Source organism: Arachis stenosperma, chromosome 3, assembly GCF_014773155.1.
Source record: "Arachis stenosperma cultivar V10309 chromosome 3, arast.V10309.gnm1.PFL2, whole genome shotgun sequence".
NCBI classification, from domain to species: Eukaryota; Viridiplantae; Streptophyta; class Magnoliopsida; order Fabales; family Fabaceae; genus Arachis; species Arachis stenosperma.
Genome location: NC_080379.1, coordinates 55,910,794 through 55,929,682, shown reverse-complemented (window position 1 = coordinate 55,929,682; position 18,889 = coordinate 55,910,794). Strand labels below are relative to the sequence as shown.

The 18,889-nt window shown below is 33.6% G+C and overlaps 3 protein-coding genes across 3 annotated transcripts; 1 reads left to right on the top strand and 2 right to left on the bottom strand.

The window, feature by feature from the left end:
- Window positions 1–2,197: 2,197 nt before the first annotated feature.
- Window positions 2,198–4,738, top strand: LOC130970399 (pollen receptor-like kinase 3). The gene is made up of 2 exons (XM_057896474.1): window positions 2,198–3,867; window positions 3,936–4,738. The coding sequence occupies exons 1-2, from the start codon at window positions 2,511–2,513 to the stop codon at window positions 4,502–4,504; spliced, it is 1,926 nt and encodes a 641-aa protein (XP_057752457.1). The 5' UTR covers window positions 2,198–2,510; the 3' UTR covers window positions 4,505–4,738.
- A 594-nt stretch (window positions 4,739–5,332) lies between these two features.
- LOC130970121 (sm-like protein LSM1B) lies at window positions 5,333–12,486 on the bottom strand. The gene is made up of 7 exons (XM_057896115.1): window positions 12,398–12,486; window positions 12,250–12,316; window positions 11,962–12,044; window positions 10,844–10,912; window positions 10,137–10,252; window positions 9,982–10,044; window positions 5,333–5,898 (listed from the first exon to the last, which is right to left on the bottom strand). Exons 3-7 carry the CDS (start codon window positions 12,020–12,022, stop codon window positions 5,821–5,823), a joined length of 387 nt encoding a protein of 128 aa, XP_057752098.1. The 5' UTR covers window positions 12,023–12,044; window positions 12,250–12,316; window positions 12,398–12,486; the 3' UTR covers window positions 5,333–5,820.
- A 2,609-nt stretch (window positions 12,487–15,095) lies between these two features.
- Window positions 15,096–16,088, bottom strand: LOC130966148 (uncharacterized). Its single transcript, XM_057890916.1, has one exon. It carries the CDS (start codon window positions 16,086–16,088, stop codon window positions 15,096–15,098), a length of 993 nt encoding a protein of 330 aa, XP_057746899.1.
- Window positions 16,089–18,889: the final 2,801 nt, after the last annotated feature.

The following is an 18,889-nucleotide window of genomic DNA, read 5'->3' as shown; positions in this document are numbered from 1 at the left end:
AAAAGCTTAACTATCAAATAAAATATTTAACCAAGTCTAACTAAAGTGTTATCAAGGATTTTAAATTCACACACGCTTCGTTTTGTATCCATATGTTGCTGTTGCCTCATTTTTTTCTTCTCCTCCCATGTTGCTATTGCATCTTTTTCTTTTTCTTTTATTATTATCATTGCCGTCACTATCACCACTGCCACTTCCTCCTCCTCCTCATCCACTTTCTCCTCATCTTCCTCCATTTAAATTTTTTCTCCTTCTTTTGCTTTTCCTTCTCCTCCATTTTTATCATCAACGTTATTATTATCATCGTTATCATTATTGTCATCGTCGTCATTTTCTTCTTCTCCTTATTTTTCTTCATCTTTCTCTTTTATTATTGTTATTGTCACCACCACCGTGCCACCACCTCCATTTCCTCTTCCTCCTCCTTCTTTTCTCATTTGAATTTCTTTAATCTCCTCCTTCCTTTTCTTCTTCCATCTATCACCTCCTACTCCATCATCATTATTATCATTATCGTCGTCTTCTTCTTATATGTATAACACTTTAAATTCAAAATGCACTGAAATTTCTTAATGTTGGTGACACGTAAACAAACTCAGTTCAAAATAAAGTCATACTAAAAGTATACCTTACTTAAATCCAAAATGCACCGAAATTAAATTAAGAATGCACCGAAATTACTGACGATATACGAACAAATTCGGTTCAAAATAAGCATAGACCAAGTGCACTGTATTTAAATCTAAAATGCACTAAAATTACTTAATGATGTTGTCACACAAACGAACTGAATCCAAAATAAGCACAGATCAAAAGTACATCTTATTTAAATCTAGAATGCACTAAAATTACTTAATGATAATTCAAAACTCCTCCTTCTCCTTCTTCATTATCATCATCTTCGTTTTTTATTTATCTTTTCCTTCTTGTTTTACTTTCTCATGATTCTTTTTGTTTTACTCTCTTAACAAGAATAAAAACAAGAAAAAATCAAATAAAGAAGAAAAAGAAATACATAATACTACAAAGTCACTAGGAAGATGAAGAACCCTACATTCATTCAACTAAATAAGATTTCAATACATTACAAACGTGTTCATTCAAATTTAATATGAGAAGCAATGCTTCTAAAAAGAAGAAATAAAAGCAACAGAAAAAAGATAAATAAAGAAGAATAAAATGAAAAAAATACAACATTAAAAAAGATATGTTTATACTTTTGTAACAAAATTTTGGAGTAAAAATTAAGAAATTTATATATTATTGTTAAAAAATTTTGGTGTTATTTGTTCTGATGAATTCTGCATAATTCAAAATTCTTCCTCTTCTTCCTCCTCATCATTTGCTACTTCTTCTTCTTTTTCATCTTTTTCTTCTTCTTCTTTTTCATCTTTATCTTCTTTATCTTTTTTTTTTTATTTCGTTTTCTCATCATTCTTCTTTGTTTCATTCTTTTAAGAGAAATAAAGCTGAAAAAAGAGAAGAAAAATCAATTACTAAAAAAATGAGTAAAAAAAAACTGCAACAATAAAAGAATGTCGATGGATAAAAAACTCACAAAGAAGAAGAAACGTGAAAAAATATAGACACACGCAAAAGAAAAAAAAGGAAGAACACAAAGAAGAAGAAGGATATAAAATGACTTGAAGTTGGAGTGTGTATCAATTTAATTAAATTTAGTTGTTAAAAAAATTTAGATATGTAACAACTACGTAGCAACTTGAAATGCCATTGTTTGATTTTAAAACTGAAAATTTTTTAAAAAAGTATAGGTAGACAATGATAATACTAAACAATAATGTGAATAATGAATATGTCGAATGTTTAATTCAATATGTATGCAAATAATTATGATGATTATTTTTAATTGGATAATTATTTCTTTTGATTCGATTTACTCATGTACAATTAACAATAATTGGATGCTTAATTTCCTAAGTGTGTAAATAGTATTTTTTTAGTTTATTAAATTAATTTTAAAATTTATTATTTATATTATTTATAAAAATTATTATCTACCTAAAAAAGTCCAAATTTTTTCCTTAATTTCCAAAGAGATATATATCCTGCAATGCATTATGTCACCGGTCTACGGCAAAACAAACAAAATATTGCACGCACACCCCCTCCAATCCCGGTCTATCTATATCATCTCCGAATATTATTCCTCTGACCATCTATTCTTAGCACATTACATGGTAATTCTGGCAACAACACCATCATCACCAATTCCACCCCACGCACACTCTCTCTCCCCCTCCCTCCAAACCCCACCCTTTCCCCCAACATGGCGCGCACACACAAAACAACAAAACAAAGGGGCAACAAATTAGACCCCTAAAAAATCTTCATCTTCATAGACAACAGGAAGAAACCAAATACTTTAACCTCAACCTCTCCGAGCAGCGGTCCATTCTCAAACCCAAGAGCCTCTAACGTCTAACAAACACACACACATTCCCTCAAAGGCTCTCGGCATTACCAATAAATTAAATTAATAAGAAAAAATAATGGCCGCTGTTCGCTCTAACAACCACAACCGCCGCAGTCACGTTTTCTACGTGTTCTTGTTCATTGCTGTCTCTCTCTACAGCCTCCCACTGTCTCTCTCAGGCGACGCGGAGTCCCTTCAAAAGCTTAAACAATCCTTCACCAACGGTGATCGAGTGCTGTACACGTGGGAACCCAACACGTCACCTTGCGAAAACTGGATGGGCCTGATGTGCGTCGACGGCATGGTAATGGGCATTCGCCTCTCTGACATGGGCTTGTCTGGTACCATCAACATAGACGCTCTTGCCGAGATCCCCGGGCTCAGGACCCTAAGCTTCACCAACAACAGCTTCACGGGCCCAATCCCTGACTTCAGCAGGCTCGGCGCCATCAAAGTCCTCTTGCTCTCCTACAACCAATTCTCCGGGCCCATCCCTTCCGATTTCTTCTCCAAATTGACTTCCCTAAAGAAAGTTTGGATCGACTCGAATAACTTCTCTGGCCAGATACCCGAATCTTTGATGGAGCTAGCGCTTCTCAAAGAGCTTCACATCGAGAACAACCACTTCACCGGAAGGATACCCGCTGTGAAGGAAGATTTGACCTCGTTCAACGCGTCCTACAACAACCTCGAAGGTCCTATACCGGAAGCGCTGGCTAGGTTCGGTGAGAATGCGTTTGCTGGTACCGGGAACGAGAAGCTTTGCGGGAAGCCGTTGAGGAGAAGCTGCGATAGTAGTGGCTTGCCTTCCTCGTCATCCTACACGTTACCACCGCTTGATAAGAATCAAGGGTCAGGGCCAGGGTGGGGCATGAAGATTATCCTGTTTCTGTTCTTGGCTGCAGTGGCAGCGCTTGTGTTCGTGTTCGTAAAGGCGCGGCGGAGGAACGATGAGTTCGGGTTGATGGGGAGAATAAACAGTGTGGATTCGATGGTGGACATTCACGTGACGAGTACGAACGGCTACAGGGCGCCGGAGGGAGAGGGGTCGGTGGGGATGGCAAAGAGAGGGGATTCGAACAAAGGAGGGGCGCGGGGGAAGGGAGGGGGAATGGGGGACCTTGTAATGGTGAACGACGAGAGAGGGGTGTTTGGGCTGCAGGATTTGATGAAGGCGTCGGCGGAGGTGCTGGGGAATGGGGGGCTGGGATCGGCGTACAAGGCGGCGATGACGAACGGGCTGTCGGTGGTGGTGAAGAGGATGAGGGATATGAACAAAATGGGAAGGGATGTGTTTGACGCTGAGATGAGGCAGTTTGGGAGGATGAGGCATAAGAATATATTGGGGCCTTTGGCTTACCATTACCGTCGGGAGGAGAAGCTCTTCGTTACTGAGTATATGCCCAAAGGCAGCTTGCTTTATGTCTTGCATGGTATGCTATGCATCTCTTTATTAACATTTAAAGGAATGTAGAAACTATTTTGATTATTTTTATTTCAGGTGACAGAGGAACAGCCCATGCAGAGTTGAACTGGCCGACCAGGTTAAAGATTGTGAAGGGAATAGCAAGAGGGTTGTCATACCTCTACACTCAATTTTCCACCTATGACCTTCCCCATGGAAACCTCAAGTCCAGCAATGTCCTCCTCAGTGATGACTATGAGCCTCTCTTAGGTGACTTCGGATTCCACCCACTCATCAACCCCACGGCCGCCGTTCAAGCCATGTTCGCCTACAAATCCCCTGACTATATTCAGTACCAAAAGGTCTCCCAGAAGACCGACGTCTACTGCCTCGGTGTCCTCATCCTCGAGATCATTACCGGCAAGTTCCCTTCCCAGTATCATAGCAATGGAAAGGGTGGCACTGATGTTGTTCAACGGGTATTCACGGCGATTTCCGAGTCCAGGGAAGAAGAACTCATCGATCCAGAGTTGCAAGGGAACATGGGATCGCAAACTCAGATGTTGCAGCTTATCCACATTGGTGCTGATTGCACTGAGAGCAATCCTGACAAAAGACTTGCCATGAAGGAAGCCATTAGAAGGATAGAGGAGGTTCAAGTGTAAATAATAAAAAATTATTAAAAACAAGCTTCTTCTTGTTATGTCCATAAAGCTTAGCTTTTAGCTCAAGTTGCCTTTCGTAGGTAAGGGAATTATTACAGGCCTTTGTACTAAGAGGTGGTTTTGTCATTTTGTGTAACAAGGTGAAATTCAAATGATAATTTTTTCACCCATATTAGTGTCTCACTTTTGTAAGCCTAGTTTATAATTACAAGTGTGTTGTGTTGTGTTAATGATCACAGGATCTCAGTCTTTAAAATTTTATGAAACAACATGATCAAGTTAGTACATTTTTTCTCCTTCATTTTTCTCTTTACATTCTCTCTCTTTTCTAAATGGAAAAGTATAGGTGAACAATGAAAATATTAAACAATGTAAACAATACATATATCGAATGTTTATTTTACTAGTGTATGGAATGTCTCCACTAAACATGAGTTCAATTTTATTTTTTAATGTAAATACTCTTATAATCCAAACAACTTCTGCATTTCTAATAGTAGTAGTGCCTTTTATTGAACATCTTTAAGTGGTTTAGGAAAAAAGATCGAAAAAACATCCCATTAAAATGGTAAATGAGATGAAGGATAAACAAGAGACAAAATAAAAGAAAACCATACATGAGATTATAAAAAATGATCTATGTATAAACAATCTCATTATAAACATATATAATAAAATTCAATGACATTTGATTCATATAGCTCAACTCACCTAGTAAATCAGACTTTGTTGTTTATACTAAATCCATGGATTTTTTTTCAATATTCATTATAATGTTTATATTAACTCCATGCCCAATTTTGTGATACTAATAGCAGATGCAGCGTCTAATAGTTACTTTGATATTGTCATACATACAACAAAAGATAATAGTGTTATTCTCACCAACGGAGAACAGACCAAAAACAATCGACATTAGTCGTTCTGAAAAGAGCATTGTAAATGATGATGATCATAAACACTGATTAATAACATCTTCACTATAAATCATTTTCTAAAACCAAACTAAAATTTTAAGTGCACAATAATAACACATACCCCCACATGCATTAGCATGAAAACTACATGCAGAAAGGGGCATGATAATTGTCAGCTTCTCTTTAGAGAAGCCAGAAAGTCACAATTTACTTTCATGGCCTCTGCTACAAAAAAGATCTAGCTGCCAAGAAATCTAATTTCCTATCGTGCCAGTTTCCACGACGACAAATGGCGCATCCTATCGTAAATTATTCTTCCATCCCCACGATCGAAAACGAGCCACAGCTGCATTAAAATTTGCAGATGGACCAGCTTGACTGGTAAGATGGCAGGATAGTTTAATCAAAATCAAGGAACTCCATCCTTTTCCTCATGGTGCCCTTTAGATCGGTAGCATCCCTTTCTGCCTTTTGAGCCTGGAAGTGTAAGCCAAATGAAATTAAGCTAATTCATGTCAAAAAAATAATGAACAAATTTGCCAGCATACAATTTTGCAATGGCCACATAGTCCTTTTAGCTTTCAGTTGGAGATCGTGCTCAAATTTCCTTTTCCCCGGAGGAATTGGAGCAAACACCAGACAATGTGACACAACTAGGACTTATATGCATCAGACGATTTAAGTGCCAAATCATATATTAGGTTTACAATCAAACCATTAAAATTTAAAGGGCGTGCACAAGCATCCCGCATTAACGCAGGGTCCAGGAAAAGGCCGCACCCAAGGGGTGTAATGTACGCAGTCTAACCTGATGATTACATTAGTGGCTATTTCCACAGCTTGAACCTGTGACCTTGAAGTCACAAAGACAATTCAACTGTTGCTCCAAGCTTCCCTTCTAAACCATTAAAATTTAAATCTCCTAATTCACACACGATTTTTTTTGAAATCTCAATTCATTGCCAATTACCCTTGATTTGATCTACTCTCTTTACCAAAGCCTTTATGGGCCTTTATCACATTACCAAACCACCTAAAATGATATTCTACCACATTTTTCATAATAGGCACTACGCAAACTTTTCCTTCAATGTAATAATTGGGTTAATAGTCAAATTAGTCCCTATAAGATAAGGTATTCTTCAAATTCGTCCATGAAAGATTTTTTCAATCAAATTGGTCCATCAAAGATTAAAAGCTTAAGATACTAATTGGAGGCACAAAGAATGTTACACTTTAGCATATCAAAGTTATAATGCTAGTTATTTTCAAATAATCTGGCATAAAATAAACAAACAGCTTTCCAATGACATCATTCTCTCGATGAGGATCCAAAAATTCTAATGAATTATAAAAAAATTATACTAACCTCCCCGTGAAGACTTAGGTTATGAGGTATGGCACACATCTTCCCTTAATTTCTCAAATGTGACATTAATATCTCTAAAGTTTGGGGAACATCAAAACCTAAGACCTTTATAGATTATAAAATGTGACACTAACTTACTTTGACATTTGGATAACATTACACCTTACATTCTAAGAGATTATGCATGTTGCAGAAACCATATGGAAAATGGATGACTATTTGCATAAATCTAGTTTTCTGTAGAAAATTCTATGGTCCTTTGCCAGGGTTTCAATACTGCGCCAAAACCTTCTTTACACTAAAAGTGCCATGAAGAGGGACTGGGTTCGTGATAGGGTTGCAAGGCTGGTACCTCAAGATAATACTAATAATTTATGGACCTTATGGACCTCCAAAGAGATAATGTACTCTGGGATGAGTAAAGGCAATGGGAAGAAAGGATAAAGGAAAGGGGGGGGGGGTTAAAAGAGGAGGATGACAGGGAAATTGTTGCCATTAATAACCTAAATTGAAATAAAGGAATGAAATAAATGATAGAAGAGAGGTTCAGAACTTCAGAGTTAGAGAGGAAATGAAAGAGAGGAATGAACCAGAAAAAAGAAAAGAAAAGACTAATGTTCTGTAACAGAAGAGTCCCAACAAGTGAAGGAAGGAAGAAATCGAAAAGGAAACCACCTGGAGAGGAGGGCCATCCGAAGGCAATGGCAATGTTGCAGCGGAGATACTGCAACGGCTCCTTCTGTTCTTCCTCAAGCAACAGATGGCGCCCTCAACAGCAAAGAGAATGACAGAGAAAGGAGACAAGGGAGGAAGAGGAGTTGGAGAGCCGGACAAACAGCCCCCTCGTTCGCCCGCCACCACCCCCACCCCTGGGACAGACAGTCCCCCTCGGCTGCCGCCCACCCACCCACTTTCCTACGGACGGACGGCCACCTCGGCTGCCTGCGCCGCGTGCCCCCACTCCCCAGACGGATGGCCACCCTCATGCCCCCACCCTGCTGAGGCGCTGACGGACGGTTGAAGTAAGAGAGAATATATGAAATGCAAGTCCAGTAAGGTAGCGTTTGTTTTCGAAGACAGGACACAGACACGGACAACACATGTTTAAAAAGTATTTGGAAGCAGAGACATGGACACTGAACACATTGTCTCCGAGACAGTTTTTTATACTTTTGTGTCCACTCTTTTATTAAGGACAATGATAGACACGGGATTTAGAAGAGTGGACACAGATTTTTTTATAAATTTTGTTTTCCATTTTTTTCATAAATATTTTTTATTATTTCACTATTACCCCTTCTTATTTTTCCTATTGCGTTGTTCTTAGAGAGCTACTTTCTTCTTCCTGCTCTTTTTCTATCTCTTTTTTTTAGATACTCTCTCCTTTTTGTAGAATTTTTTATGGGTGGATAATTCTTTCCTTCTTATCGTTTTTACTTCAATACCATTTTAACCTTGTATTATATTATTTGATTTGTAATAAAAATAATTAGTCTTAAAACTTTTGAAAGATAAATATTATTAAAAGTAAAATTGATCTTTTAAAATACTAAAAAATAATTTATAAGTTGTAATTGATTTTATATAATTTAAAAAAAATCAGTTTTTTAAAAAGAAAAATCAGTTTTTAGATAAAAAAAATTGGTTTTCTAAATAAAAATAGATTTTTATGTGCAAAAACTAATTTTTTTTATGTAAAAACGGATTCTTTTTTAAAATTGATTTTTTATTTAAAATTAATTTGGCTTGTTAACCTAAACAAAATTTTTTATTAATCAAACTCAGATTTATTTTTTGTTAATCTTAACGATATGTATTCCTACATATTAATAATAAATTTAAAAATAAAATAATTATATTTATAAATTTTATTTTAATATAAATACTATTATATATTTTTTTATTAAAATTTTTTCCTCTTCAAACATTTTTTTCAAGTTCCGTCTGTACTCCTACGTACTCACATTACATTAGTGTACATAATACACAAAAAGATAATTTTATGTATATCTTCGTACTCATATATCTTCGTCCTATTGTCTCTGTCTCAGTGTTATGTTCTGTCCTGTCTCTAAAAATAAACCCAGCCTAAGAGACATATAGACTCAAACTTAGAATATAATTGAAGACAACATCATCCCACTAGAGCTAAGTATCTTGGTTCATTATCCAAAATGATAAAGAGACAAAACAGATGGCTAAATGGAAGAGTGCTTCATGCATTATCTGAGATGAAAAAATTCCAATAAAGTCATGGTTATTGGATTGAGAGACAGAATCTTAACAGTAAAAGTAAACATCCACATAAGTTTAATGGTGTAGAAATGAGGTTGCTTAAATATATGAGTGGTTAAAACTAGACTATACAGCATTGGGAATGATCACATCAAGAGGTGGAGGAGACCTAAAAGAACTTTAGCGGAAATTCCATCCTCTGAAAGACTTTGTAAATCCACAGAAGCAAAAGGTTGTGTAAATAGTTTGCATAAAATGTTTGTTTCAGTGGGAAAGGGAGGTCCAGCTATCTATAATTCTAGTAGAGTAAAAAGATTATGGAAGGGAAGCAAAATTTCTCTCAAGGGTTGAAGTGTAAGCCCACATTTTGAAATTTGATTTATTAGAAACTTCTTTTCCTACTGAGAATTGGGGGCAGGGGAATCAGACTTCAATTTGAATAAGTAAAATGTGGTGGTCTTATGTAATCAAGTTAGTAAACCTCCTTTGACAAATGAGGAATCTGCAGAGTGCAGCTGGCAGATTTCAAATATTTTGGTTTACACTTAACTTAAGATAAGGGGAAAAAAAAATTAGAAGGGAAATTTACTGTCATTTGCTACCAGCAACTTGCATGTGAAAAGCACTGGTTGACTTTACAAATTCCCACTTGATAGTCCATAAAAAGAAAGAAAAGAAAATTCCAGAGTAACCAGTAGTTCCCAGACATTCTAAAATTCCAGCTATGCTTTATCTGGTTCAATTAACCATAGAACCCTCACCACAGCCCAGAAATTCGGAAAAAGTTAGCTACAAGTCATCAGTAAGCGATACAAGAGGATGCATAAAAAACAACCCAAGCAGCATTTGCATACAAGATTTAATTTGTCCATGGCCATTCATAATTATAATTTTTCTACTAATGATTGAGAAATAAATGTCCAATTATCTGATTATTAACTAATTGATGGATTTACCTTTCGTATTTCAGCCTCTGACACACAAGTCATATGTTGTGGAAGCTCCTCCTTACCCAAATCCTATCCATTGATAAAAAGATAGTAACATTATTTAGACCCTTTTGTGAAGTAACTGATAGTAGTCAAATAACATAAAATGAGCAAAAACACACCAGCTCTCCAATTAAGACAACATTTTCTCCACGAATCACATATAAGCCTAAAGGGACATCACAATAAAGATCACCAACAATCAATCGCTCACATGCACCTTCAAGAACAACATTAGCTGTACATAGCCATCATCACAATGTCAGTCAATATTAGAAATAATAATAAGGTTAAATTAAGTTTTTGCTCTCTAAATGTTATCTTGATATAAACAATTCTAAATAGATCCCTTGTTATTACCTTCAGGTATGACCCTTGATTGAAGTATGACATGGAAAACAGTATCCCACTTCATTTCATGACAAATACAAATGAATTCTCTATACGGAATACTAATCTATGTTATCTTCATCTTCTAGATCTCCCCTTAACACATAACAACAAAAGTATTTACAGCCAATAAAAGCCTAAGATTGTATTGTTCATTATTTCACTTTCATCCGCCCATCGCAGCACTTTACTTCTTTCCCCCTCCTTTCATGTTCTCAGCCACAAATGTTAGCTCAATTCAATGCTAACAGTGGTACAGCAGAGCGAAAAGGGGAGATAATTATTTAGAAACATTTACAAGCACAAGGACTCAATTCAAAAGAAAAATAGAACAAATCAATTTAAAAATCAATGTAGTGTAGAGACCGAAAACTTAATTTAACCTAATAATAATAACAGAATTGATACATGTAAGATGCAGATAGGACAGATACGTTACCAAATTGATCAAAAGAGCGCAATAACCCCAAAAGTTTTCGACCATCTCTCAAGAGAACAAGAAGTTTTTCTGTGAAAAATAACATAAATTGGTAAGAAATTTTGTCATGAGTTGCCATATCGCACCATTCAGTGCACTTTAACCGAAGATGCAAATCTAAATACATATAATAAAATAATGTCACCAGACAACCAAGTTTCCAGATAAAGAACGCAAACTGTAGTACAGAAAGTCAGAAACAGAGATTGATTTTGAACATTTTCGAGTGATAGAACCAGAGTGTTATTTATACCCTGAAATGCAACAATCTATAGCATTGTTTTAGAGTTCAGAACTTCCATGACTGGTTGCCATACATTAAACTGGTAATTGATAGTAACCTCCCAAAAGATGAAAAAACACAGAAATACTCACAGAAAATCACCCACTAAAACAACTGGCTGGGAGCTCTAAAAGTAGGTTCCTTTATGTCATCTCTTACTCGGATATTTGTTAGATGTTCACTGATATTAAAGAAGAATTTAATAAGTGTCAAGACGTAGATGCAGCCATGCAGGAGAGCTGTCCTCTCTACTTTGGGTACATAATGTAGCCACTACCATGACCTAAACCTAGCCCTTTGACCCAAATGCCCACTTGAACAACCTGCGCTAAGCCGCTAACCCTCAGCGTGCCAACTAGTTCTCAACTTTCAATTCTCATTGCATTAGGAATCATATCATACATATTAATATATCCCCATTCCACAAAAAGCTTCATTTATTAAAATACATCTTTTCATCCAGCATTCTATGGATTCATATCGAAGCACTACAAGTAAATATCTTACACTCACAAAATAAGTACCAGAAATCGGACACCACAACTTTTTCAGCACAGATAAAAATTAAAAAAAATATATCACTACTGAAATCCCCAGGTGATGTACAAATCCGGAATGAAACAGCAATCCATGAGTTAACCCAAAAACAAAATAAAATAAAATGAAGAACCCAAAATTGGGAGCAAGTTCCTATCATAAGAAAAGATTCAGACATGATATTTAAACACCAATCGCATAAGTTCGAAATAAGCAAAGAATTTAACAACCAAAAAAAGCGAAAGATAGAGATTCATACTGTCAAGGTACGTGGCAAGGGAGGTAGAGAGCAAGACGTCATCTGGAGCAGGCCAAGACATTGAATTAATTCGGTTTTGGCACCTGAAAACATCAACCAAGTATGATCCAAAACCTACTTCAAAATCTCAAATACAATTAAAAATAAAGAATTGCAAATTGGTGCCCATTACATGCATTTTCAGCCTCCCTTCTTTAAAATCATACAAATTAACCAAACAAGACTAGGAAAAAGAAACCCTCTTTAATAATTCAAGAACATTTAGCATTTTTAAGGGTTAGGTTGGACCTTTTGGATCCGCAACTTCCGTCTGAAGAAAGATTTGCTTCTTCGATGTTCTTTGTCTGTTTCCCCTCTGAGATGTATGAGAGTGAGAGTGAGGGTAAGAGATAGAGAAAGGGTATGAAAAGATTGAAAACAAAGCTTCTACTCTCACTCTCTGTGTTTGACCCTCGGAACCTTCTGTTTGGTCGGAGACGCCTTTCGTTCCGTAACACTTCCGAAGATATTTGATACTTCACAAATGAGAATCTCAAAATTGCAAGTTTCGCTCGGTAACTTTAGTATTGCACAAATAGGCTGATGCAGAATCCAAATTTACACGACATCTTTGGCTAAATTTTTTTAGGTTTAATTATAATTTTATTAAATTTTTAATTAAATTTTTATATATTTTTTAATTGAATTTTTATATTATTTTTATTTTTGTAATTATGTTTATTTTATATTGAAAATATTGAAATTAATTTAATAATTTTATCAAAATATATGTAGTAAAAAATTTAATTAAATTTTTAATTATAAATATTTTAAATTTATAAAAAAATATTCAGTTAATTCTAATATTTTTATATTAAAAAAATTTAATTACAAAATTAAAATAATATAAAAATCTAATTATAAATAAAAAATATATAATAATTTAATTAAAAATTTAATAAAATTATAAAACTAATAGAATAATTAAATTATTTTTTACTTATAGGACCGAAATGGATAAAGTCCCTAAAAAGTTAGGTTTTTTTTTGGAATTTTTTCAAAGATGAGACCGTTTTGCAAATTGTCAAATTGGAGGGACCGGTTTAAAATATTTATTTTCAATTCACGAGAAGATCACAGGGTGATTTCATGCATTGATTTTTTTAATTGTTTCATTACATAAATGGAATGATTCGATTTGTACAAGATATTTTTTAATTTATAAAAATATTATTTATATATTAAAATTAGACACTCAAATCACTCATTTTATATATATATATAATTTAATCAATTTTAATATATATTTTATATTTTAATATATATTCTATATTAGTAATCAATTTTAATATCAATCTAACATTATTTTAATTTATTAAAAATTTAGTTTTTTAATATATAATTTATAGATTTTGAGATTTGAAAGAAAAATATAAAAAATTAATTTTTAGTTTGTCAATATTTATTTATTTTTGAAAAATTTAGGATTTAGAATAAATAAAGTATTATTTTGGTTTTTAACGTGTGGGATAAATTTTATTTTGGTCCCTAACGTTTTAATCGTTTTATTTTTATTCTAAAACATTTAAAATGGCATGAATATTATCCCACTATCAAATCTTTTACCAACACTTAACGAAATTGATGTACTCTTAATAATGCTTTCATTAAAGCTACGTTTGCTCAATCTTCTTTTCCACCGTTATCCTCTCAATAAGTCTAAACTCCATTTTTTTACTTCTTCTTCCTCTCCTTTTTACGGTGTAAATTCTCCAAGAAGAGTTTGAGGATGAAGGTAGAAGAAGTGGTTGAACAAACTTAGCTTTAACAAAAACATTATTAACAGTACATCAATTTTATTAATTGTTAGTAAAAAATTTGATGATGGGATAACATTTATGTCATTTTAAATGTTTTGGAATAAAAATAGAATGATTAAAACATTAGAGATCAAAATAAAATTCACCCCAATGGTTAAAAACTAAAATACTACTTTATCCATTTAGAATTTATAATTTAGGATTTTAAATTAAAAATTTATAATTTAGAGTATAAAATTTAAAATAAATAAAATAATTTTAAAAACTTTTACTAATATTAATAAAAAAAGGTTAACTCTTTAGCATTACTCTATCTAAAAAATATCTAATAAGTTAGTGAATGTAATCTAAAGTTCAAGCAATGATTTTAGAAAAGAATATTTAAAAATTTTTTATGTAAAACTTAGTCATTATGAGCATTTTAGATATTATAGACGTTATCTATTAATAAGTAGGTTAGTTTTCAAATCACCATTTAAGAGTTTAGTTTTACTTAAATTAAGTTATAATTATTTACGTAATAAATATGGTCTTTTTTTTTATCAAAGTTATGATTTTATTCAATGAAAAATAGATAATATGGTCCACTATGGACCTCAGATAAGATTAAGAGGGCCATTTTTAAATAATAATAAAAAAATTGTAAAAAGAGAAAGTAGAATGAATAACTCGAATCTAAAAAGAATTAAGTAGGTGGTGTTCTTCATACAACAAATTCTTCAGATTTTTCAAGGCGCTGTCTCTCCTCCAACATGCTCATCACGGCTTCAACTATTCGAGTAGCAGACCAACTCTCTTCCTCAAAAATCAATTTATTCTTTGCCTTTCATATGCTCCAAAGGAGATGAACAGTCTTCAATATCATTTGTCTACCATGCTGTCTTTGTTTTGTCCTTTCCAGTAATTTCAGCCACCATCTTCACATCACTGTATTGTCGTTCACAACTGAGAGCTCCACTTTTGCTTCCTTCCAAACCGCCAGAGACTGACAACAGATAACCAAATAGTATTGCTCTGTCTTATTCTCCTAATTGCATCTCATACATAACGGTGACATCGTCTCAATTCTTTCATGCATTCTTCGTTTTACTGGGATTCCGTTATGCATAACCTCCCATAATAAGGTTTTGATTTTTGGTTGACATTTCAGTTCCTAAATGGAATTCCGTAGAGGCTTGTTATGGCCAGAGATGAATTCAGGAATGTTATCATGGGGGGCCAATAATTTATATAATATAAAAAAATATATGCAAATAAATTATAATGTAAGATGCATTACAAAAAATATATTGATAGAGAACATATGTTTAAAGTGAAAAAAAGGTGTACCTTTTATTAACGAAGTGATACACGTCGATTCTTCATATCATAAAATTCATCGATAATAGAATCTGTGTCAAATCTTTTAGCAATCTTCTTCTCAATGTAAATCAAAAGACAATTAGCAAGCAATTCATCTTCCATTTTGTTTCTGAGTCTATTCTTCACAATATTCATAACTGAAAAAGATATCTCAGTTGTAGCAGTTGAAATAGGGAGAGTTAATACCAAGCGAATCAAGCGATCAATCAAAGGATATGTTAAAGACTTTCCTGTCTTCGTTAATCCTTGACATAACTCCGAAATTGTACACAAGTTAGTTAATTCAACATGATTAGGAACATCAAGTTCATAATGTTGAGCTTGCATTCTAATGTGAAATTTCTCTTGGTCACTGAAGTCACCTGGATAAAACCGTTCTACTAATTCACATACTTTGTTGACACTGAAGAACTTATAATTATCTTTGGGATCTAAAGTTGAACTTAAAGTAAGCAATTCCACCATATTATCATTGAATCTTCCATTAAGCTCTTGCAATTGTGTATCAATTACAGCCATAAATAAATTAACACGGTAATGATGCTCTACTGAAATTTGATAAACAATTTTGTGAATCCGGCCTCTTCTAGGAATATGCAATGCATTCATATGAGGAACTTCAACTTCATGTTTCTCACAAAACAATATAACTTCTTTTATGAAATCCTCCCAACTTGATTCTCTCATTCTTTGGATTAAAGTTTTCGTAGTAGAAACCAGAGTTAAAGCATTCAATATGTCTTGATTTTCTCGTTGCAAAGCTTGACAAAGATCATAACTAACTTCCAAAATATTTCTCATCAAATGCAAAACAAAGACAATTTCAAAGGATATGATAGCATCATAAGCAGCACTAGCATCACCACGAGTGAAGAAATTACCTTCTTCGGTGTTTTTTTCAAGAACTTCACAAGTAGCATCAAACATGCATAACAATCTACGTACAGAATTCAAATGAGAACCCATCTAGTATCTCCAGCTCTTTGCAAAGTACCAATTTGATTAAGTCCACTACCTGTCACAATTTGATCATTGGCAATTAAGTTTGCAATATTATTTGCTTGAGCAACCCTTAACTGATCATGACGTTTAGGAGAAACAGTCACAACATTCACAATTAGTGTAAGTTTTGAAAAGAATTGATGAACATAACAAACTTCTTTGGCTGCAGAAACAAGTGCTAATTGAAATCAATGAGCAAGACAATGAATGTAATAAGCAAAAGGGTAATCTTTCAAAAATAGAGCTTACAATCCATTCCATTCACCACGCATATTACTAGCTCCATCGTACCCTTGTCCCCTAAGATTTTGGACATCAAGATTATGACGAGAAAGAACTAATGAAATTTCTGTTTTCAATGTCAAAGAACATGTATCAGAAACATGTATAAGATCAAAAAATCTTTCTTGAACACAAATGTGCTTGTCTACAAATCTCAAAACCACAGACATTTGTTCTTGCTTTGACTCATCTCTTGCTTCATCAATAATTATACAAAATTTAGAATCACCAATTTTTTCTCGAATTGTTACACGCATTTTTCTAGTAAAGATATGCAATATATCTTTTTGAACACTGGAAGATATATATTGAGCATTTCCAGGAGCATTTTCAAGGACAACATTATGAACATTCTGATTACAGGAAGCTAAAAGCTTAATTAACTTAATAAAATTCCCCCTATTCAAAGATCCAGGACTTTCATCATCGCCTCTAAATGCACATGCTTAAAATGCAAGCCATCGAATAGCATTAATAGATGTCTTTAACCTTAAACGGTTATTTGTAATAGTTTCATCACTATGCCTATCAAGAACTTTGTCTATATGCTTAGATTGAGCCATTAAATCATCACAAGATTTCACACATAAATTATGGGGAGAATTAGGAATAGAATCCTCGTGACATACAAATGCACAATTTATCCCATGATTTACTTTCTTCCAGTTACTAAATCCTAACTCTGAAAATGCATTTTTTCCATCATTGTGAGCATCATAATGTTTACCAAACAAGTAGCAAGGCAAACAATAAGCAGCATCTTTTTCTGGTGAATATTCTAACCAACTTGAAAATTTCTTAAACCAAGAAGATTGAAAATATCGACAGTGATTGTTATTACCAGAAGCTGGATAGCTAATATTTGTTGGTTGGTATGGCCCAGCTATTATGTATGCTATACGAATCTTATCACGTTCATTGACATCATACTGCCAAATTGGGCGTCGCTTTCCTGGATCCCTTTCTAGTAAAGAGATATCAACATCTCTTTCTAGTCTTGGTACTTTAGTTTCATGTTGATATGTATTTTGAGTAAGATTAGAGAGTTCACTTACTTGACCTTCTTGTGAAATAGGATTAGAGGATTGACTTGTTTGAACTCCAACATTATCAGTAACATTTCTCTTAAAAATTGCATCAATTTTACTTTATTTTTTTATCATAAAATGTTCTAATTTCTTTTTACCTGAAAAAAACTCAAATAATTATATACTTACATGAATAAATAAAGTCTAAGTATATTTTATTAATTAAATATCAATAATAATAATTTTTTCACTAAATCACTATCAATTTTATTAAAAAATAAAATAAAAAATAAGAGAGAATAAATCTTTAAAATAGGTCAATAATTTGTCTATGTAAATACAAAAGAATAAAATTAAATTATTCTATAATAAAACAATGTACTTTGTTAATTAATAATTTTATGTAATTATATAAAAGAATTGAAAAATAAAATAAATACCTTGACTTCACTAGAGACTGGAAATGGCAGTGATATGACCCTGTGAGGACTGAGGATGCCGCGTGTTAGGAAACAAAAAGATTAGAAAAGAATAGGAAAGGTGAAGAAACAGAATTAGTTTTAGGAATTTTTTTAAATTTTAATGTTTTATTTTTATTAGGTTGGGCTTCTAACTAGTGACTACTACTTTTTTTTAAAAAAAACTAGGGGGCTCAGGCCTCTACTTGCCCCCCCCCCCCCCCCATGTATCTGTCCCTGGTTATGGCACTGTTCAAGCAACATCTTGATTGGAGGATGATAAAATTGGTGGACAAGCGCATATCCCGACCTCACAATATAGCTACCAGTCTTCTCCCTTGGCTAGGTTAGTATGTCTTCAACATCATGAATTTCTATCTATAATATTGCTTTGGTTGTTTCTGGAAAAAAATCGTCTACTATAATATGTTGGTTTCATTGATTATTATTTGAGATTAGTTGTTAAATCCATACCACCTTTGATTCTCTTTAAGCCTGTTAATAATCAATAATGGTGGGTGATTTTTAAGCCATATATCTTTTCAAATTCTGATTAGAATCCCGCATCCTACCTTCCTATAGATCCCTTTTTTCAGAACTTTTTTGTCTTCAAATATGCTCCTCCATTTCGAAGAAGGGTTATTCCTTAATTCCGCTCTCATAAAAGTAGCGTACCGAAACTATTTGCTCTTGTATATTCTGTGGATTAACAAATTAGGTCTAGTAAGTATCCTCCAATCTTGATTACCAAGCATTGAAATTCAATCCTCTATAATTCTTAAGTCTGTATATTATATTTCATCTAATCCAGTGAATTCTTTTTTTTGCTCCTCTTTATCCCATCAAAATTGCATTACCATTCTATAAATCTCCTCAATAAGTATGTTCAGCAACTTAAAACAACCAAGAGTATAAATAGAAATTGTCATAGCTATTGCCTTAATTAGTATCTCCCTTTCACTAGCTGAAAGTAAGAAATGCTTTCAATGCTGCATTT